Source organism: Triticum dicoccoides, chromosome 5A (assembly GCF_002162155.2).
Source record: "Triticum dicoccoides isolate Atlit2015 ecotype Zavitan chromosome 5A, WEW_v2.0, whole genome shotgun sequence".
Classification (NCBI taxonomy): domain Eukaryota; kingdom Viridiplantae; phylum Streptophyta; class Magnoliopsida; order Poales; family Poaceae; genus Triticum; species Triticum dicoccoides.
The window spans coordinates 528,794,133-528,817,147 of record NC_041388.1 but is presented as its reverse complement, the minus strand read 5'-3'; the positions used below and the strand labels follow the sequence as shown (position 1 = coordinate 528,817,147).

The window sequence follows — 23,015 nt, the reverse complement described above, 5'->3', positions numbered from 1 at the left end:
CCTATCTGATGAAATCCTTTCCCTTGAATAGGGGTTCTTGGAGCTGTTGAAGAACGTATTGTCTGCCTTGAAGCTATTGATGTCAAAGGAGCCAGGTGCTGATGCAGGACCTGGGAACCTTGGCAGCCTTGGGATTGGCTTCTGGACATGAGGCCTGTGCTCAACATGGTAATCAAATTGAGGACCTGCAGCAGACTCAGGAACAGAAGTGTCTGGATCAGTAGCTTCGCTGTCTGCTGAAGCTTTTGGTGGGGAGGGCTCCACATTGGCTTCAGTGTTGGTTGTGGCAGCCTCAACATTTTCAGCCTCCGCTTGACTAGCTGGAGGGTCAGTCACAAGCACGTTCTCCTGGAGAACTGCTTCTTGGTGGAGCATGGGAGTAGGCTCTTGTGGTGCGTCTTCTGCGGCTGATGCAGCCGGAATGTCTTCAACATAGACTTAAGGCCTTGGACCTTTGCGAAGCCTGCGGAATGCAGACAACGCCTGTGGGGTTGGAGTGGGCTGGGCCTCATTGTCTTCTTCCTCTTGAGGGCGATCCGCCCATGACGCATCTTGTGCAATTGGCGTCAGAGGACGACCAATGCTGATGAGCTCGCTTTGTTCATACTGAGGAAGGGCTGCATCATCTTGTACATTGTCCTGATGACCAATGTCTTCAGCAGCAATGGGGTCGGCTGCTGGTATGTCTTCAGCTTCAGGAGCCTCTGTGGAAGCAGGCTCATGAACTGTCAGTTGTCGTTCTGCGTTGGGGTGAACCATAGAGATAGGTTCTACTATCAAGGGCTCTGTGGGAGCAGCCGGAGATTTCTTGATCTTTCGCTTCTTCTTGCTGGGGGCAGTAGGAGAGGCTTCAGAGCTTTTCCTCTTCCTGGCTTCAGCCTCAGCAGTTCTTGTTTTCTTGAGCTCTGAAGCTGTTGACCGGCTCTTTGGCTTCGAGCCAGTCGTTGCAGTTGAGAAGACAATTGGAACTGCTTCTTGCCTAGGTGCCTCTGGTTCAGCCATAGCAGGCTTCTTCTTCTTCTTCGTGGCCATCTTGGGGTCGATGCCAGGACGCCCAAGTGCCTTGCGCTTCTCAGCCTCATTGTAGGCTTGTACACATCTTTCAGCCAGAGACTTCATCCGCTCACGTGAGCCCTGAGCTTCTGCACGCTTCTTCAGAAAATTTTCCTTGAGCTCATGCAACATGGTCTTGAAGCTCTTCACTTCTTGCACGCTGAGCTTGGCCATATTCTTCTTGAACTGAGCCTTTTCATGATCAATTTCTACTTCAGTTCAACAATGCGCTGGGCAATGGCAAGTTCTAAAGCAATTGCGCCTTCGAAGGCGACGCTGAGGCCAACAGGCAGCTGCAGATCTTCGAAGCTGATGTTTGGTGTGGCAAACCATTCGTCGATGAAGTTGTGGATGATGGCGACATCAAAGAGAGGCAAATTGTTGAAGATTTCAGCTTCTTCTTTGCTCTTGATGAGCTGCTCTAGAGCGTCATCTCCAAGATCTTCATCACTTGATAGATCAATGGCTTTGCTGCGTAGAATGGCAGCAGCTGTGAGCTCTTTGCCGGTGTGTGGCTGAGGCACCTTAGCCTTCTGGGGCTTGGAGACGCAGGATACGTCTTTAGACTGCATACTGTCTTCAGGAGGTGCAGTTGCCAATGGCTTCGCCCTTGAGATTTTTGATGAAGGGGCTGGCTTTGAAGCTTTTGGCTTCTTCGACTGCTTTGGCTTCGGTACAGCAGGAGCTTCATCAGACTCAGAGTCAGCTGGAGGGTCATTCACGGCAGTCCCTTGGACTAAGATGCGGGTGATGAGGCCCTCAAGATTGGCATACGGACCGATGATATTGGGTTCTGCGTAGCGTGTGCCATCTGCCCTTGGTGCTGAGGGACCAGGGTTGAAGTCTAACCCCAACTTCTTCTTGTTCTGCTTCGCTGATTGTTGGGCAAACTGGAAGTTGCGCTTAAATAGATTGTCGTCACGACACCAGAATAGTGACGACGGATGTGCATCATCAGGCTGTGGCCCACGAACCATGCATGGATAGAAGCTTTGGTCAATAGCTTCATCTCTGGACCTGGGTACAAGGTTTTTGTATAAGATGTCTCCCCACGGTCTTTTGATGGCACTTTTCTTAGCATACTCTTGGGTTGTGAAGCGGTATTTGAACCATTGTTCAGCCCAATAGCATCGAATCCATTGGATTCGGGTCTTGCGCTGCCCATAGTTCTCTTCAGGATCTGTTTTATACATTTCTGCCAGGTCTTCAGGCAGATCTTTGGAAGTTCCTTCACGTCGCTGTCTGCCCCCCTTCCTTGCTGCTGCTTCTGAAGCCATAAACTTTAACTTGAAAGGCTTCAAAACTTTCAAAGGCTTCAAAGGCTTTCTTTTGCTGGACCAACAGGAACTGGCTTCTGGAGAATTTATGTGATGCTGTAGGAATTCTGCAAATGGATGCAGACTATGAGAACCGAAGGATTCTCCCACGGACATGTACCTGTGACAGCATTAAGGTGCGAGGGAAGGGGAAGAGGTCATATGCATTCTCAGAAGGTTTTGAAGATTAATCAGTTTGGAAGACATTGACCTCATCGTGCGAAGACATTCACTCATAGATAAGAAGTTGGTTCCAGATTTGTACGAACCCACAGATCAGTACAAGTGAGAAATCTAACTACTTCATGAAGCACAAGTGAATATACTAGGCATGTTATGAGATGCAGATTGAGAGATCTAACTTGTGTGAAGATAAACTTCTTATGGTAGAAAGTGACAGAACCATGAGATCAAAAGGGGCTGTAAAAAGAAGTTTTATTTACCACACTTGGAACTGCTAGACGGAAGTGGGAAATGATGCCGAGCAGTTCAGTCCTCCGTGCCCTAACTTGGCGACGGAAGACACCTACGGCGACGGCGGAGAGAACGATGTTCGCGGTCGGCGTGAGGACGGCGTCGGAGAGGTTGCGGCAGCGAAGCGCTTCGTCGCCGGCGTCGTCGAGAGCTAGCGGTGGCGCTAGGGTTCGTGCGAGGGTGGAAGAAGGAGATAATGACCACGGTAAGTGTGAATTCATAGGCACAGGGGCGGCACTGTGCTATTACACAGGTGCCCCTGGCGATTCGCATCTGAGGAACGTGTGGCCTGTTTGCGGAAGTTTGGGGTTTGTTCCACGTTCCACGCACGCCTGGATTGTCGGGCGGTCGTTCCTGTTTCTCCGGATTTTATGTGGAGGAATGAGCATTGAAAACGGACTTTATGGTTGTCTCTATATCTTCTGCTGACAAGGACGCAGTGAAGACATTCGACAGTTTCAATAGAATGCATATGACTTGGAGAGATAGAATTTGAGATAGAAAGCATAGAGAGATTAGGGTCCGATCACATTCACTTAGTTCAAAAGATTCAACCAAGAAGACATAGCTATAAGTGAATGCTGTAGAGGACAGAACACTAGTATGTATACATCTATATAATCAATGTAGTGAAGATAATCATGAAGACATGTTGAGTTCGAAGCCAAACCAAATGTGAAGATATTGCAAGGTAACGCCATGAGTGAAACACTTCAAAATAGAACGTTTGGTGGTGGCGTTACCCACCGTATAGAAAGTATTAGACCCAGACACGGCGCACAATTATCGTGGCGCTCCGAAGTCAAATTCCACATTAATATATTCACACTTAGAATGTATGTCTTCATTGATTGAAGATATACTTTACTTTGTGCATTGCACATCTAAGTCATCATATGCGTAAGTGTTAGGATGTGTGCCTGATCACAGGACGTTTGAAGATTCCAGGATATTTAGCTCACACCGTAACTTGCAAAATCTCTTCTCATCCAAGGGCTTGGTGAAGATATCTGCCAATTGTTCTTCAGTGTTGACGTGTATGATATCAATGTCTTCCTTCACAACATGATCTCTGAGAAAGTGATGACGAATTTCAATGTGCTTTGTCTTCGAGTGCTAAACTGGGTTGTTGGCAATCTTGATGGCACTTTCGTTGTCGCAGTAAAGTGGTACTTGCTTCAGATGAATGCCATAATCCTTGAGTGTTTGCTTCATCCACAGAAGCTGAGCGTAGCAAGATCCAGCAGCAATGTATTCAGATTCAGCAGTGGAGAGAGATACACAGTTCTGCTTCTTTGAAGACCAACATATAAGCGATCGTCCCAGAAAGTGACATGTGCCTGATGTAGACTTGCGATCAACTTTGTCACCAGTATAATCAGCATCTGAAAATCCAACCAAATCAAACTCTGAGCCCTTTGGATACCATAATCCTAGAGTTGGGGTGTGAGCCAAATATCGAAGAATTCGCTTCACAGCTAAGTGATGCGACTCCTTTGGTGCCGCTTGAAATCGAGCACACATGCAAACACTAAGCATAATATCTGGCCTAGATGCACATAAATAAAGCAAAGAACCAATCATGGAGCGGTATACCTTTTGATCGAACTCTTTACCATTGTCATCAGGACCTAGATGATGTTTGGCTGGCATTGGTGTTGTGAAGCCTTTGCAGTCTTGCATACCGAAATTCTTCAGGCAATCTTTGAGATACTTCTCTTGAGATATGAAGATGCCATTGCGTTGTTGTCGTATTTGAAGACCAAGGAAGAACTTCAGCTCCCCCATCATGGACATCTGATATTGCTCTTGCATCATATATCCAAACTCTTCACTGTACTTCTGATTGGAGCAGCCGAAGATAATGTCATCCACATATATTTGGCACACAAACAGTTCACCATCATATGTCTTCGTGAAAAGAGTGGGATCCAGGGAACCAGGTATGAAGCCTTTGCTCTTCAGAAAGTATTTGAGTGTGTCATACCAGGCCCTAGGGGCTTGTTTGAGGCCATACAGTGCCTTGTTGAGCTTGTATACCATGTCAGGATGTTTTGGATTTTCAAAGCCAGGCGGTTGTGCAACATACACTTCTTCTTCAATCTTGCCATTGAGAAAGGCACTTTTCACATCCATTTGATATAGAAGTATGTTATGATGATTTGCATAGGCCAGCAGAATGCGTATGGCTTCAAGCCTAGCCACGGGAGCAAATGTTTCATCGAAGTCAATGCCTTCCACTTGAGTATATCCTTGAGCAACGAGACGAGCTTTGTTTCTGACAACTTGACCATGCTCATCTTGTTTGTTGCGGTATATCCATTTGGTGCCTATTATGTTGTGCTTCCGTGGATCAGGACGCTTAACCAGTTCCCATACATTATTCAGCTCAAACTGTTGAAGCTCTTCTTGCATAGCTTGAATCCATTCAGGTTCCATGAAGGCTTCTTCAACTTTCTTAGGTTCTGATATTGAGATGAATGCGAAGTGCCCACAGAAATTTGCTAGCTGAGTTGCCCTTGAACGAGTGAGTGGACCAGGTGCATTGACACTGTCAATTATTCTGTCAATCTGCACTTCATTGGCAACACGAGGATGTACAGGGCGAAGACTTTGCTCTTGCTGATCTATGTTGTTGTTGGGAGGAATGTCTTCAGGCTGAGCATTGTCTTCATGTTGATCAGGTGCTGAGATGATAAGTTCTTCTTCAGGATGAGCTTCAGAAGGTATAATCTCTCCAGTTCCCATTAGCTTGATTGATTCACTAGCTGGAATCTCATCTAGCACATTTGGCAGTTGCTCTCTTTGTGAACCATTTGTCTCATCGAACCGCACATCCACTGTTTCAACCACTTTGTAATGAAAGAGATTGAAGACTCTGTAGGAGTGCGAATCCTTTCCATATCCAAGCATAAAGCCCTCATGTGATTTTGGTGCAAACTTTGAGGTGTGGTGTGGGTCCTTGATCCAGCACCTTGCGCCAAATACTCTGAAGTAACTGACATTTGGCTTCTTGCCAGTTAGGAGTTCATAAGATGTCTTGCTCAGAAGCTTGTGAAGATAAACACGATTGATTGTATGGCATGCAGTGTCAATGGCTTCAGTCTAGAATTTTCTTGGAGTCTTGTATTCACCTAGCATTGTTCTGGCCATCTCAATGAGTGTTTTGTTCTTGCGTTCGACGACGCCATTCTGCTGTGGCGTGTACGGAGCTGAGAATTCATGTGTGATGCCCAAGGTATCAGGATATGTATCAAGGCTAGTGTTCTTGAATTCAATGCCATTGTCACTTCTGATGTGTTTTATCTTGGCGCCAAAATTGTTCATAGCACGATTCGCGAAGCGTCTGAAGACATCCTGCACTTCAGTCTTGTAAAGGATTATGTGCACCCAAGTATATCTAGAGTAATCATCAACAATGACGAAGCCATAGAGGCAAGCAGTAGTAGTAAAATTTGAGTAGTGAGTGGGGCCGAAAAGATCCATGTGGAGTAGTTCGAAGGGTTGAGTAGTAGTCATGATTGTCTTCGAAGGATGTTTTGCCCTTGTCATCTTCCCTGCTTCACAGGCACCACATAAGTGATCTTTCTTAAACTTGACGCCCTCGATGCCTATGACATGCTTCTTCTTCGCAAGGGTGTGGAGGTTTCTCATGCCAGCATGCCCAAGCCTCCGATGCCAAAGCCAGCATTCTGAAGCTTTTGCAAGAAGACATAATGCAAGTTGTAGCCCTACTGAGAAATCTACCACGTACAGATCATCTTCTCGATACCCTTCAAACACTAGAGACTTGTCAGATTCCATTAGTACTAGGCAACGATATTTTCCAAACATTACGATCATGTTCAAATCGCAAAGCATTGAGACAGACATTAAGTTGAAGCCAAGGGATTCAACAAGCATGACTTTATCCAAGTGTTGATCCTTTGAGATTGCAACTCTACCTAGACCCAATACCTTACTTTTACCAGTGTCAGCAAATGTGATGTGGCTCTTGTCGGATGGACGTAAGGTTGAGTCCATAAGAAGGCTTCTTTTGCCAGTCATGTGATTTGTACACCCATTGTCAATAATCCATTCTGAAGACTTTGAAGACGCTGGTGTGGTACCCTACAGTGCAGTTAGGGGGATAGGCTTCATGAAGAGAATTGTGAAGCAAAAACATTTGACGAACCAGTGGGTTATGAAAACTTAGATCCAGATTAGGACTAATAGGGAGAGTAGCATGCGATTCAGGAACAAAGTACATAATGATGCCATTCGGGCATTTTATCTTGCGCCCTACAAGATTTGTAAGGTCCCCAGCAATAGCGTCAGAAGATTTTGTTTTTCTGCTGGAGACCTTTCCCTGCAAAAGAGAGTTAAGCTTTCTTAACCACCCACATCTTCAAGGGTGGCTTAGAAGCAATAAGTCTAAGTGCAGCATCTGAGAATTTTGGCTTTGAAGCCTTAGCAAACGTCTTGCATGTGGACAATAATACTCATAGGAATAAGCAGAATAATTTTTGGTCATATGAACATGACGGTTCAATGAACCGCTCTCATATTCATATGGCTGAGTATGGTTTCCCTGCAAAACATTTGCGTTAGTGTGACTCAGGTGGGTCCTCTGTTTGTATGAAGCCTTTGGACCGTATGAAGCCTTTGGTCTGAGGTTTGTCTTCTTCAAGTGAGGTGTCATGAAGACATTCACAGGAAGATTTTCCAGACACTTTTTCGGAACCCAGATCTTCTTCATAGGCGGTCCATTCCTGCAGTTAGTACCAATGTACCTGGCAAACACTTCACCATTCTGATTCTTAAACAGTTTATAGTTTGCATCAAAGGATTCATCAATAATAATGGGGTTAGCACATGTGAAGCCAGATAAATTGGATGGATCTGCTGAAGGTTCCTTTGCAGCAACCCATGTGGTTTTGGGGTACTGCTCAGGTTTCCAGTAAGAGCCATCTTCATTTATTTTCCTTACGAACCCAACACCCTCTTTCCTAGGGTTTCGGTTCAGAATCTGCTTCTTGAGGACATCACATAATGTCTGATGTCCTTTAAGACTTTTGTACATCCCTGTTTCAAGCAATGTCTTCAACCTAGCATTTTCATCAGCAATAGCAGTGGTATCCTCAGCAGAGGGGTTAGTTACCACATCAACAGTTGAAGATATTGCAACAGCAGTAGCAGTGGAACATTCAGCAACAGAAGTAGCATTATCACGCTCAATGCATTTAAGACATGGTGGTTCAAATCCTTCCTGAGCGGAACTGATCTGTTCGGCGCGAAGTGATTCGTTTTCCTTTTGAAGATCTTCATGAGCCGCTCTCAATTTCTCAAGTTCTTGCTTCCTTTGAAGATAATCATAGGAAAGCTTTTCATGAGTTGTTGAGAGAGTATCAAGACGATCTTCAAGTTCCTGATACTTAACGTGAAGATTTTTTATGTCTTCAATTAAGGATTCAGATCGAGTTATTTCAGCACCCAACAGATCATCGCTTCTGTCTAACAGTTTTTGAATATGTTCCATAGCTTTCTGTTGTTCAGTTGCAATTGTAGCAAGTGTTTTGTAGCTGGGTTTTGAATCACAGTCAGAGTCATCGTCACTAGATGTTTGATAGCGAGTAGTGCGTGTGTTTACCTTGGCACCGCGTGCCATGAAGCAGTAGGTAGGAGTGGAGTCGTTCTTGTCATTTGCATCAGTGTCGGTGATGAAGTCATTGTCTTCAGTGTTGAAGATGGACTTGGCGACGTATGTTGTAGCCAGACTCGCAATGCCAGAATCAGACTCCTCCTCAGATTCCACCTCTGCCTCCTCAGAAGCGGACTCCTCCTCTGAATCCATTTCCTTGCCAACAAACGCACGTGCCTTGCCAGATGAGCTCTTCTTGTGTGATGAAGACTTTGAGGAAGACTTGGAAGAAGACTTTGAGTATTACTTCTTCTTCTTGTCGTCAGAATCATATTCCTTGCTCTTCTTCTTCCTTCTGTTCTCATTGTCCCACTGTGGACACTCAGAGATGAAGTGTCCAGTTTTCTTGCACTTGTGACATGTTTTCTTCTTGTAGTCATGAGCAGAAGCTTCATCATTCCTTGAGCTTGATCGTGAAGATTTTCTGAAGCCTTTATTCTTGGTGAATTTTTGGAACTTCTTCACTAGCATTGCAAGTTCCCTTCCAATGTCTTCAGGATCATCAGAACTGCTGTCAGATTCTTCTTCAAATGAGGAAACAGCTTTTGCCTTCAAGGCACGAGTTCGCCAATAGTTTGGACCGTAGATATCTCTTTTCTCAGAAAGCTGGAACTCATGTGTGTTGAGCCTCTCAAGTATGTCAGACGGATCGAGTGTCTTGAAATCAGGACGTTCTTGAATCATCAGGGCTAGGATGTCAAACGAACTATCAAGTGATCTCAGCAGCATCTTGACGATTTCATGTTTGGTGATCTCAGTGGCGCCGAGGGCTTGAAGTTCATTTGTGATGTCAGTGAGCCGGTCAAATGTGTGCTGGACATTCTCATTGTCATTTCGCTTGAATCGGTTGAAGAGGTTGTGAAGAACACTGATTCTCTGATCTCTCTGGGTTGAGATGCCTTCATTGACCTTGGAGAGCCAGTCCCAGACCAGCTTGGATGTCTTCAAGGCACTCACACGGCCATACTATCCTTTTGTCAGATGACCACAAATGATATTTTTGGCAGTAGAGTCCAGTTGAGTGAACTTCTTGACATCAGCAGCAGTGACACCTTCTCCAGCCTTGGGAACGCCGTTCTCGACGACATACCATAGGTCGACGTCAATGGCTTCAAGATGCATGCGCATCTTATTCTTCCAGTAGGGATATTCAGTTCCGTCGAAGACGGGGCACGCAGCGGAGACTTTGATTATCCCTGCAGTCGACATAGCTAAAACTCCAGGTGGTTAAACCGAATCACACAAAACAAGGGAGCACCTCGCTCTGATACCAATTGAAAGTGCGTTATATCGACTAGAGGGGGGGTGAATAGGCGATTTTTATGAAAGTCTTCAAAACGTGGGAGTTATGAAGACAAGCAGCAAAGATTTTGCCTATTACTATGCAGCGGAAGTTAGATTACACTAGGCAAGCCATGGTCAAGTATTCAATAGAGTGAAAGCACAAAGACAAACAGCTGCAGTGTAATAAGGATCAGGTAGAAAGAAGTTATGAAGCCAAACAGATCATACATTCACGTTGTGAAGACAAAAGATAGAGCAAGCATGCAATGGCTTCACAATGAGTAACAGTAAGAAAAAGGAAGTGAAGATGAAACCGGTGACTCGTTGAAGACAATGATGTGTTGGACCAGTTCCAGTTGCTGTGACAACTGTACGTCTGGTTGGAGCGGCTAGGTATTTAAACCTTAGGACACACAGTCCCGGACACCCAGTCCTGAACACGCAGCTCAGGACACCAAGTCCTCACCGTATTCTCCTTGAGCTAAGGTCACATAGTCCTCGCCCAATCACTCTGGTAAGTCTTCAAGGTAGACTCCCAAACCTTCACAGACTTCGTTCACTGGCAATCCACAATGTCTCTTGGATGCTCTGAACGTGACGCCTAACCGTCTGGAGGATTCACAGTCCTCAAGTGTAATAAGTCTTCAGATCACACAGACAAGAAGACTTAAGTGATGCCCAATGTTCTCTGGCTCTGGGTGGTTAGGGCTTTTGTCCTCGTAGGAATTTTCTCTCAAAGGCTTCAAGGTGGGTTGCTCTCAAACGACAAAAGCCGTGCACTAAAATCTGAGCAGCCAACCGTTTATGGTTGTAGGGGGTGGGCTATTTATAGCCACTTGGCAACCCGACCTAATTTGTCCGAAATGACCCTGGGTCACTAAGGAACTGACACGTGTCTCAACGGTTAGATTTCAAACTCTCATGGCAACTTTACTTGGGCTACAAGCAAAGCTGACTTGTCCGGCTCTGGACAAGATTCACTCTCATTGTCTTCACTCGAAGACATAGTTTTTTGGTTTAGGCATCACTTCAGTCATTCTGACTGGTTCTCCTGGACCCCACTTAATAGTACGGTGGTTCCTATGACTCAACACAAAAGAAAAAGAACTACGAAAGATCTAAGTCTTCGAGCTCCATAGGCTTCATAACATGTCTTCTTTTGTCATAGTCTTCAATGTGAATATCTTCATATACCACCTTTGGCTTCAATGTCTTCATACATTTTTAGGGGTCATCTCTGGTAGTAAAACCGAATCAATGAGGGACTTCTACCTGTGTTATCCTGCAATTCTCACAAACACATTAGTCCCTCAACTAGGTTTGTCGTCAATACTCCAAAACCAACTAGGGGTGGCACTAGATGCACTTACAATTTGGAGAATTTTGATTTCTGCACAAAAAACAACACCACAGTAGTTCTGCTGAAAACAGCGTCAGTCCGGGTTATTTCCATTCAAATCATACCAAAACCATATAAAATTGTTGTAAACATGGCATGAATACTTTATAAATTATAGATATGTTGGAGACGCATCACCTCCCCCGGGTTCTCATGGACGGGGGCAGCGGGGTTAACACGATCTTCCCCGACACATCGGCGAAGATGAGAATCTTCATGTCCCCGTCTGAACCCGTCATCTACCTGCTTCCACGGGTTCGTGTTGGGCAGAAAGGCACAAACCCTCAGACAAATCGAGGCGGCGGTGATCTTCGGAGACGAAGAAAACTTCCGCTCAGAAGCACCGTGCTTCGAGATCGCGTCGTTCCCTACAGGCTAAAACGACATCCCCATCCCTTCTTCTTTGCATCTGTGTCTAGCTTACGTGCCGTGGCGAGTTCGTGGACAAACGAGGCCCATGAATAATCACCACGCGAGGTAGATCATCCAGGAAGGCGGGAGACTAGCTCCTTTTATAGGAGGAATAATCACAATCTCAATCATACCCTTTATTGTTCTTAAAATCTGAACCGTTTTATTTAATTTCTTACAATCATCAACTCCAACCACACTATTCGCTAATTATTATAGCTAGGAAGGCTAGTGAGTCTGACAATCTCACTATCTAAGTTAAAAACTAAGAAGAAGTTCTCTAATTGTGTGCATTGGGTGATAATTGCATGTAGTCATGGGATCCATCAGATTGATATATAGGTTTTCAACAGAGTAAAATACTTACCGTATGCTGCAAAACCTTGCTCTTCAGGGCTCACAAACTTCTATAGAGGAAAGCATAAACAATAGTGTCTATGCTGTCTCGGGTCCTTTGGACCTGGGCGTGCACTTCGTGTGTCTTCGTGTTGCGGACCACGTAATGTTCTTCTTCTTCCTGCTACTTGTGGTGGTGGACTGGTGGTCTTGCGGGCAACCAACAGCTTCAACGACGGAAGACTGGCCCTTGGGTATCGGGGATTCTGGGTGATGTTGCCCCGCCCATTGTTTGCCTCTCTGAAAACATGGTTTTGATTTCCTTGTGTTTTCTGACATGTCTTGCATTGTTGAAGGTTTTTAATATAAATCAAGAGCTTCATTCGCAAAAGAGAAAAGATACCGTTGAGTGATCTGAATCCTAGTCGTTCTTGTTTAAGCGTCATCACCACGCAGAAATCTCCCCCGGCGTCGTTTTGCTGACCTCCGACCGAAAAAGATTTGACGATAACCGGCCATCAGAAAGCGAGATTCGACCGAAGAAGAAGTTGAGCAGTTGCTCTCCTCACGACGCACACCGCCGAGACTCTATCTTGTCGATACACGGCACGCACGTCGCGGCGACGACGACAGTCGCACCAGACACATCCCTGCGCCCGAGCGATTCCAACCAAGGGCCAAGTTGCCGTGCTTGCTGCCACCGACGGGCCAACTGAAGAGACTGATGGCACCAGCAAACGGCTAATCACCCGGCTGTTTCCTTCTGCCTCCCCAGAAACCTCCATTTGCTCCGTACTTCTGTTGAAGATGTCGCGTCGGACAGCTGAAAACTACTCGACGATACGTGCAGTGGCACACACTGACACTACGACACTGCGTCTGCATCAGAGTGGCCAGGTCCATCCAATCCAGCACGGCTTAATCGGCTTGTCCGAACGATCCTGGGCGGCTAAATGGAGGCCGGCTTGAATGCCAACCTGCAAGACCTCAGTTAATGCTGACAGCCTGTTTATGGGCGTTTGATGGCCTCCTTTAAGTGCGGAGACAAGTCGTGTGCTTGCCAACAGATTAACAATGACAGGCGATTAAGCCCGTCAAGTACTCTGCCCGTCATCCGTGCATCTTTTTCGTGTGCCTCTCTAGGTTTGCTCAAGCTTGCAAGCATGTGTATACTTGTATACTTGTCGACAAGGGTTTGCAGCGTGGTGCTATTCAATTCTAGCTACTAGCTAGTGGTGTTTTATTTCTTTGGTCGTCTAGGGCACATCTATGTGTGCCTAATTGTTGCACATATAAGTGACTCAATCGAATTTAAAGAAAAAAGAAAAAAGACAAAAAAAAAATGCTTGCACGAATCTTGACATAAGATTAATGATATAAGACTTAAATGTGCAATACTTAGAGCACAGGTAAATATGCTTTAGCGAAACTGTATTTCTTTTCTTATTTTAATAATTAAGCGTGTTGGTACACGGCTGAAGCTTGTTCGTTAGCTCTCTTGGTTTCTTGGCTGATGCAGCATGATCAAGCGCCATGCAAAAGATGTTGGAAATATTAGCACTTTTCCGATTAGACTTATCCACGAGTTAACAGTAAGCATGGCATAAAAGGTATGCATCTCATAGCGATACCTAAGCATACTAGCACGTGCGGAACATAGAATCGAACCTTCTATGAGCAGCACATATACGGCTAGCATAAGTACGAGTAAACGAGGGATGAACAAATCATACCCTCCGGTTGGCCAGGCCAACGCGGCGGCTGCAGCAGCAACTTCGGCGTCGTCCGTGGCCTTCTTCTTAGCGGCGGCGTCGTCCGCCATGGTGTCGATGCAGAGGAAGTAGTGGAAGCAGAAGCGAACAGAGTTGGGGACAGATCGGGAGCAGTCGCGTCGAGACGCTCCCCAAAAACCTTATTGCCGTTCTCCCGGGCAGGATCTCGAACGACAGGGTTCCGGAGGCACCTGCTCTCCCGACCAGCCGTGCACGCGGTCGTCGGGATGGGATCGCCGGAGGCAGCATAGAGTGAGGAACAGTAGATGACGGCTAGGTCACACGAGAGGGAGCGAGTGAACCGAACTAGGTTACTTCACTGGTCAGAGCCTTCTTATATAGTCCGTAAGGAAGAAAGTCGTGGGCCTTGACGAGGCCCACGACCGAGTCAGCCCACTCCCGGCAAGGGAGTCGTTGTTCCCGGTAAGGGTCGCACTCCCGGCAAGGGAGTCGACGAATCCCGGCAACGCAAGTCAGCCCACCGTCCAACGTCTTGGACAGTGACCCACATTTTAGTGACTCGTTAATTAATCCCTGATTAATTAATTCATTCCTGAGCGGCAAAAATAAGCTTCGGCTCATTCCCGCAACCCGCGGCGCGCGCGCGTCGTGGCGAGGCGGGCGGCGGCGGAGGAGGAGCCCGCGTGTACCACTCCTCTTCCCAAGCTCCCAATGGCAAATGATAGAGCAGCCCTTATAAAGGGGTCTCAACTCTTCTCAACTAGCAAGGTGAGACTAAACTTTCCACCACCTGCCATCTCATACCTGGGCCTCAAAATTAACCAGGGATTAGTGTCTTATATGAGCCTAAGCCCATCCATAATCCAACACAAGTGACCTTTATAACTCATCTTTTTGTCCTGATTATCGTCTCCAAGTACTGAAGGACAGATTTTTCTTTTTTAAAATGGAGGAAAGTTGAATGTATATTTCCTAGGGTTTTTTTTTCTGGAGAAAACGGACAAAGAGTTAAGCTATTATCATGGGGAGGATGTGAAAAGGGAAGATGGTACTACCGGTGGTGTTTTATTTCTTTCCCCCCCTTTAATTAAGCGTGCTGGTGCAAAGGCTGAAGCTTGTTCGTTAGCTCTCTTAATTTCTTGGCGGACCAAGTGCCATGCAAGTGACCTTAACTCATCTCCTTGTCCTGATCACCATCTCCGAATACTAACGGACAGATTTAGATTTCCATTGGGTGAACCCTCACGTCACTGAACAGGTCGAATGCTTCTTTCCGAGGAGGGGTTATGGGTGAAACGGACAAAGAGTCGATCTATCATGGGTGTGTGGAAAGGCAAGATGGTGGTACAATCAAGAAGAAGAAGAAGAAACGAAGATGCCAGGGAGAGAGTGGCGCAGGCAACCGACAGATCAAATGGTGCAAGTGCAACCCCAGCTTTATTTGGGAAGAGACATGGAAAATTGGCACTTATTAGAGAGTGATATCCCCTTCTCAAAAGGCAAAGGCAGCATAACATGCATGTGTGTACCAACATGCATGTATATACAAGAACTTGTTCGTTACACTATCAAATGGAAGAGCAGCTAAAATAACAGCTCCTTGCGATCCTCCCATGTGCACAGCTGGCTAATCTACGAGCCTAATGCGGCGCGAGGACCGTCGGATTCGGCGATATTTTAACATGACAGCACGCTAATCACACCCTTTTTTTTATCCGATACGCTAGCTTGAGAAGAATCTCAGGAAAAGAGCAGTAGGCGAAGCTGGAGTAGGAATCTGATCTCTGACGAGAGGTGAATTTTGGCGCACACACACACTAGCTAATAATTAACTAAGCTGGTTGAGTGCGTACCTTAATCGACCGGCCGACGCTCCTAAAGCGTCGGTCGCGACCACTAAATTATCTTGCCATGATCGATGATTATGAGTCCGGGCATATATGCCCAGAAGCAAAAGCAAAGGCGGGCAGACGCTGATGATGGCCGGCAAAGCAGCTCGATCCGTCGATCGGCGGCATGATCGCTGGCTAAAGCCGGCGATTATATTCTTGCTTCATGCCTTGATCTTCCTGTATGTACTTTCGGACTTTCCCCTGTCCACAATGATACTATTTGTGGGTGGCAGTCCGGTCCTGACAGCAGCACGTTTGCGCGCTGCCGATCGAGATCTCGTGAAAGGGGTCACCGCGACGTGCGTGAATGCAGATTGCTGGTCGGTCAGTTATTAGTTAATCCATGCGCCTTGATCGGGTCACGGAGTTGACCCGGGGAAAGTGCAGACCGTGCGTGCACGCACGCAGACGCAGCTTTACTTTGATCATCATAAAGAAAAGAAGAACAAGGTGAAGCGGACCAGAGTACATTCATCTTTGTGTGAGGAGTTTTGCTTTGAAGATGATGGAAACACGCGGTGAACCAGAGCAGAGGACGTTTTAACCTGTGTCCATGCAGTGTAGAAACCCCATAATCATTCATCTCGCTTAAAAAAAAGTGTGAGGAGCGCTGTAACTGTCACCCTTTTCCCGTGATCCTACAGCTGGTTAGCTGTAGGAAGTACGAACAAGCTATAATGGGCAGTCAGAGTACGGGGGTCCGGCCGGCCGGTAGCAGGGCGGTACGGTGGCGCGATCGAGCTGGAGGAAGAGCGTTGCGGCGGCCAATTTATACCGGCGGCGAGTAAAAGTGGCATCATGGAACTGCGATGAAGCTGGCTAGATGTGTGTCCGTATGGTCCGTCCAGCTTCACTTTTGTTTTGTCCTTCCCTCTTTTGCAAGCTGACACCACCCCCTGCAGCAGCTCCACGCCTCCATCTCCTTGGCCGCTTCAGGCGCGCACGCACGCCGGTCTATAGCAAGCCACCAACACTACACAACAATGCACATACTCCCTCCGTATTTTAGTGATCTAAACGCTCTTATATTAGTTTACAGAGAAAGTACATGTTACCGTTGATCGATCGATAATAAGAAAAGAAGGTCCGGTGTAGTAGTATTTATTTACTAGTAGTAGTATTTAGCTGGGGCCGGACATGCACTCGGCCGGGCCAAGGAGGTCAGCTCCAGCTCGCACGCACGCGGACGTGGGTGGGTGCCGCGTCGCCGGCGTGCGGGGGCCCCACCTGCCCTGCCCTGCCTCCGGAGTCCGGCCCGTAGGTTGCACGGTCGCTGTCCGATCACGTCGCCGCGCCGACGTGGGCGCATGGCGCGCCGCCGCGTGGCCGCGCTGTCGGTGCGGGCCTCTCGGCTTCGCTGGCAGTGACGGGCGGCTGTGCTGGTCTCGCTTGGCCGGCTTCGGCTTCGCGTGTGGTGACCGATGGATGACACACCGGGCCAGCCTCCCTTCTCCCACCGGCTTCTTCTTTTTCGTGCGCGTGGGCAAACCTGGGAATAGTTTGTAATCCAGATTAAATCCAGCCCAATCCATACAAGTATAAGCCCAACAATCAGACCAGACCAGACCAAACTGCAAATGCTATAATCCAAATCAATCCAAACTGTACGTATTTTCCATTCCCCACATACAGTTTCAATCTGAAGTTTCAAACCAAGGGCGTGTCCAATTACTATGGGAAGAGAGGCGTTGAAAGGGTGATTAGCTGCTGCTGCATGTTACTCACCACCACAACGTACGTACATAGAACAAGCTATAATGCTAGATACTATATATATATGTGACTAGCTGCACTCCGTCCATCACGGTATAAAACGATCTTGTTCGCACTGTCCGACCTCGTCGGCCAACTCGCCGGCGCCGTCGAGTGGGAAGAAGGGGCACCTGGTAGGGCGCCATGTGACTGTTGTATATCACACTGTCTGGCAGTAGTTGAGCAGCTCGGCCACACATAGCCTGCAGTCCGCCACCGCCACCGAGTTGCGCCATGTCCATCGCCAGCCCCTTGTTCGCACCGTCGCCGGAGTCGACGGACATGAGCTTCATTGCACTTGGTTGAACGCGGCCAGATACATCAGTCCATGCCGGTGGCGTTCTGGGTGTTGAGAAGGTTGAGCATGTAGCCCGTGTCCGCACCGCCACGGCCAACCAGAGCATGCAGTCCTACCGCGGGACGTCGCCGCAGCACTGCGCAAGGCTCCATGTCGCCAAGGAGGAGCGGCCGGCGGTGGCCGTGGCGTAGCAGGCAGAGGCGTGCGGGACGAGGCCGCGAGAACCTGGTCGATGTTGGTATGTATCTCTACTGGAGCATGGATGTGCCATGGCGAGCAGGAGCATCATCATTGGCACCAGTAGTGGAGACGACAAGGAAGACGTTGCCAATGGGAGATTGCTTTTCCCGGCAAAAAAAAGGGTGATTGCTTTGATCGGGACCCTAACCTGCTCCTTGATTTAGTTTTCGGTCCATGGGTTAGAATGGTTTGAGACTGTTTGGTCTGTGACCAGACCGGAACAGACGAAACCGATAATAGGAAAAGCCCAAACCAAACCAGCTTGCATTAGGAGCTCAGCCCATTTAATCCAAACCAAAAGAGACCAATAGGAAAAACCGATTTGAAATTGTGGTTTGTGTCCAAACTGTTCCCAGGTTTACGCGTGGGGAAGAAAAGAAAAGTCAAAAGCGATCGCATGAAGATGAACGTACGGCCGCCCCTGCTGACGGTCAATGTAAAACAGTGAGACGAAACGAAGCCCTCATCTGAACTCAGCTCTCAACTCTCGAGTCTGGAGCATGTCGGCGTTGCTGCTCCAGACCGGAGCTCATCGCACAGTTGACACTATTTACCAACGCGTTTGAGCAGGTCAACGTTAGGCGCACCGCGTGTCCGTACGATCGGACCCTTGTGCGCTCGCGGGCCGGTGCACACGGCCATGAGGAGCTACTACAGCAGCTGCAGCACGCGGCCATTCCCTTTGTCGACCCGCAGCTTCGCCTCATTGGGGGCTGTTGCCAGATACGCTCCAGGTATCAGTACGGTAGTATAAAGGCAAAAGCGTACAGGCACTCCCAGTCCAAGGGGCAGTAGAGTAGGTGTCGCCGCTGGCGTGCCTATCCTTTTTCGCGGCTGATACACGTACGTCGGCGCATGCATGCGCGATTCATTCTACTAGCGATTATTATTATTACCCAGGTCGGCAACGCTTGGGTCGGCGTTGTGTTGGTTGCCGTCGGCTGCGGCCGCACCGCCGGATGTTTTACTTGCCCCGTCTGTTACTCCAGAATCCACCCACATGCACGCCTCCTCTCCTCTCGGCCTGCTCCAGTATAAATATTCCGCTGCCGCCCTGTCCCTGAGCTGTATACTCTCCTCCTCCTCCTCCTCTGCGCTGTGTTTTCTTTCCCCACCTCTCCTCCTCCTACCTCCTACCCTCCCACCTACCTCTCCCCCTCCCCTGATCCCTCCTCCTTCATTCCCCAATTGAGTCGACGCCACGGGAAGCACCTGCTCCGCACCCGCGATCGTGTCTCCTCGTCTGGTCTTGCCCCGATCCAGCAAATTCCCCTCTTTCTTGCTCTTGCCGCGGCGGAGCAGCCCCCGTCGGCGACAGGAGGAGAGATTTTCGGAGCTGAGACTCGGAGCTTCCGTCTCCTTCCTCGTGCTTGGATTGTTCTTGCTTCTTGCCGAGGGTAGCGCAGGCTGCTAGGGTTGCTCGCTTGATTCTTTGCTTGTGCGGTACATAGAGTACGTATCATGAGAAGATGATGCGCGCCAAGGGCAAAGCTACATTCTTGGACGCCATGAAGGAGACCACCTCCCCCGTCTCCCCCGCCGCCGCGGCCAAGGAGGCGCTCAAGGAGGACGAGTGGGAGGTGCGGCCCGGCGGGATGCTGGTGCAGAAGCGCGACCCGGGCTCCGACGCGCCCGCGGGCGCCCCCGTGCCCACCATCCGCCTCAAGGTCAAGTTCAACGCCGTCTCCCACGAGATCTACATCAGCTCCCAGGCCTCCTTCGGTAATGCACGCAAACCAATCAATCAATCAATCAATTGCTTTGCTTCGCCTTGCTCGCCGGATTTTTGGTTTGGCTCCTCTCGAGCTCGAGCTGGCTGCTGACTGAGCGTGAATGGTGGTGGGTGCAGGCGAGGTGAAGAAGATGATGTCGGAGAAGACCGGCCTGCACCACGAGGACCAGAAGGTGCTCTACAAGGGCAAGGAGATGGACTCCAAGGCCTTCCTCGACATGTCCGGCGTCAAGGACCGCTCCAAGCTGGCGCTCCTCGAGGACCCCGACGCGCAGGCCAAGCGCCTCATCGAGCAGCGCCGCGCCGACAAGGCGCACCGCGCCTCCAAGTCCGTCTCCCGCATCAGCCTCGACGTCGACAAGCTCGCCACCAAGGTACCGACCACTCTGCTCGTGCTCGCGCCCTTCCCTTGTTTTTTGTTTCGCCGCCGTCGTCGATCGAGTTGGGTACTGATCGAATTTGGGTGGCGCTCTGCAGGTGTCGGCGCTGGAGGCCATCGTGCGCAAGGGCGGGAAGGTGGTGGAGGCCGACGTGGTCGCCCTCACCGAGGCGCTCATGACGGAGCTGGTCAAGCTGGACGCCATCGCCGCCGACGGCGAGGTCAAGGCGCAGCGGCGATTGCAGGTCAGCACGTACGCTCGGCCGAATTAAGTTCCCCGCCGATTCCGTTGACGAGCACATTAATTAGCCGCGGGGCGGGCGAGCTGAACGGAACTGAATCTCTGGTGGTGCAGGAGAAGCGGGTGCAGAAGTACGTGGAGACGCTGGACGTCATCCGCGCCAAGAACGCGGCGGCGCCCAAGGCCAACGGCACCGGCAATGGCCAAGCCAAGGGCGACCGGTCGCTGCACCTGCCGCCGCGGCCGCCGCCCGTGTCGCAGCGGCGGCAGTTCAAGCAGCAGCCCGCGCCGGCGACCGGCAAGGCGGCGGCGGCGCCGCCCACAGCGAGCTGGGAGACGTTCGACCTGCTGTCGTCAATGCCGTCGACGTCCTCGGCCACGGCGACCACCACCATGGCGGCCGCGACGACCACGACGAAGCCGGCCAGCAACAACAACAGCACCTCGCCGATCCCGCGGTTCGACTGGGAGCTCTTCTAGCCGCGACGCGCGTACCGCCCGTGACGGCGGCATGGTACATGCCTCTGCCTAGTTTGATTCCTTTCTCGTGCGTCCATCCATCAATCGACCTCTCTGCCCTGCTCTGCTCGATCCGATCCGACCAATCTAGTGCCGATTGTTTGCTCCGTCTGTTTATTCTTTCCTTTTTCTCGATGGTTTCTTCTTGCACCTCCATTTTTCTTTTACATTTGTTCCGAGTGTATGTATGTATGTATGTACATCAAACAACACAAGATGAACAGGCCCTGGCCGGTGAAGTGGCGAGCGTGTTCGTCCATTCCGTCCCGTCCGTGCAGAGAATAAGCGCCGGTGGTGGTCTTAATGTGAAGGATTTTTCATGGCACAACCAACATATATGGAAATAGCATGTATATGTGATTCATACCTACATACTACATCAATCGATTCCTCTATGATTGGATTGCTTGGTTGATGACTTGATTCCCCCATTGCCATCGCAAGTGGTGATCGTACCGCTGGGTGATCATCGGGGTGTGAGATTTGGTGCTCTGGATTCCCAATGCACCATGGATTGATTGATTGACTGGGGTTGCTGACGTGCCTGTGTCGTGTGGGGCGCGGGGCACGAATTACTGTTGGCCATGAGCGCGCGCGCACGGACACGGAGCACGGGGCCGGGCCGGGGGCGGGACAGGAGCGAGTTGGTTCCAGGCGGGGCTGGGGCCATTGACGGTGTGGTGGTTCGTGCACGTCGTGCCCGGACGCGCTCGCCTGCCGCTGTACTCTCTTGTGTGGCTCTAGTGGCAGATGATGGTTGCGTTTGGCCGGTCTGATTAGTGGAAGGTTCCATTAGTTTTGTCGGCGGCAACACGCCATGTTCCTGGGTGCTAACCTGAACTGGCCAGCTGCATTTGCTCGAGTCCGACCTACAGCTGCAGGGCTGTTCCAAATTTGTACTGCGCGATGTCAGTCCAGCTCGCTTGATTAGCTGGGTTACGCCACGAGGACAAATGGTTTTGGCAGGGTGTGCTCACATTGCACCTACTAGCTACTTTTCTCTTCAGTTATTATGACAGCTCCAGCAGTAGATGTGGATCTGATCTGATCTGACAGCTCCAGCAGTTTTATACTGCTTCAGTTATTATGACAGCTCCAGAATAGTAGCGCTGCTGCATCGGGAGCTCCTCGTGTGGAGAGAGGGAGAGAGTTGTTTTGGCCGGGCAGCTACCTACGGATGGGGTATAGAATATCTGCACGAGCGAGGGAGGAATAGCAATAGGGAGGGAGAGAGATGCGTTGCTTGCTTCAGGCGAGGAAGAAGGGAGGGTCCGAGTGTGGGTGGGCACGGAAAGAAAGGGAGAATGAGTTGGCAAATGGTGAGGTCCGAGTGGACTTTTTGGAAGGTTCGGGGCCCGTGCAGCGCATAGGTGCATAGGCCGGTGTTTCGGCTACTGCTGGTTCGAGGGGCAACAAATGAAATTCCGGCCGACTCACTCCGTTCGATGAGAGCTACAAAAGTGGTATTAGGCTGGTCATACTGGGGAGTAACTTATACTAGTTGACACTAGTCTAAGTTATCACCTTCGTAGTAACATAGTATTAGGCTGGTCATAGTGGGGAGTAATTTAGACTAGTGTCATATACATCACATTAGTCTAAGTTACTACCCCCATAGTGCAAAGTATCTTAGAGCATGCTTGAATACGTTTTAGTCCCATGACTAAAAATAGTGAGACTAAAACTTGCTAGTCTCACCCATGCTTGGATCCAAATACTAAAGAGACTAAAATCTAGTTATTGAGCATTTATTATCCTCCAAACCCTCCAATCCAGAACTAAAGAGAGGAATTAAATGAGGAGAGAGAGAGCTAATACATATTTTAGTAGGTTTCCCATGACTAAAAGATTTTAGCCTCAAGACTAGTCCTAGCCTCTTTTTAGTCAGGGGTGCTTGGAACTTTAGCCTCTAAAAGAGACTATTTTTAGTCAGACTAAAAATAGTCCCTTGTATCCAAGCACCATCTTAGTAGTGGTGTCATAGTTTTTTTTCATTTATTGTCATATAGACTCATTTTACCTCGGGAAGCGCTCTGTTACAGTAACATATTATGTTATTCCAAGCACCTCTCTCCTCATTAAATGCTTGCCACATAAGCAAAATTGTCTTGAAATGTGTTAAGTTACTACCTAAGTTATCCCCACTATGGCTAGCCTTAGTGTCATAGAAGACTTCATTTATTAACTTGTAGACTCATTTTGTCTTGAAAACCGCTATGTTACAGTAACATATTATGTTACCATTTCTCATTAACTAAATGTCACATAAGCAAAAA

The 23,015-nt window shown here is 48.8% G+C and overlaps 1 protein-coding gene across 1 annotated transcript; it reads left to right on the top strand.

The window, feature by feature from the left end:
- Window positions 1-18,933: 18,933 nt before the first annotated feature.
- On the top strand, window positions 18,934-21,107 carry LOC119302530 (BAG family molecular chaperone regulator 3-like). Its single transcript, XM_037579558.1, has 4 exons — window positions 18,934-19,590; window positions 19,718-19,974; window positions 20,078-20,224; window positions 20,335-21,107. Exons 1-4 carry the CDS (start codon window positions 19,338-19,340, stop codon window positions 20,698-20,700), a joined length of 1,023 nt encoding a protein of 340 aa, XP_037435455.1. The 5' UTR covers window positions 18,934-19,337; the 3' UTR covers window positions 20,701-21,107.
- The last annotated feature ends 1,908 nt before the right edge of the window (window positions 21,108-23,015 follow it).

What these genes read in the sequence shown, in the direction of transcription:
- LOC119302530 (XM_037579558.1), top strand. Translation starts at nt 19,338, where the DNA reads ATGATGCGCGCCAAGGGCAAAGCTACATTCTTGGACGCCATGAAGGAG. An exon ending in CAGCTCCCAGGCCTCCTTCG is followed by an intron (nt 19,591 to 19,717) that starts GTAATGCACGCA and finishes TGGTGGGTGCAG; the next exon opens with GCGAGGTGAAGAAGATGATG. An exon ending in TCGACAAGCTCGCCACCAAG is followed by an intron (nt 19,975 to 20,077) that starts GTACCGACCACT and finishes GGCGCTCTGCAG; the next exon opens with GTGTCGGCGCTGGAGGCCAT.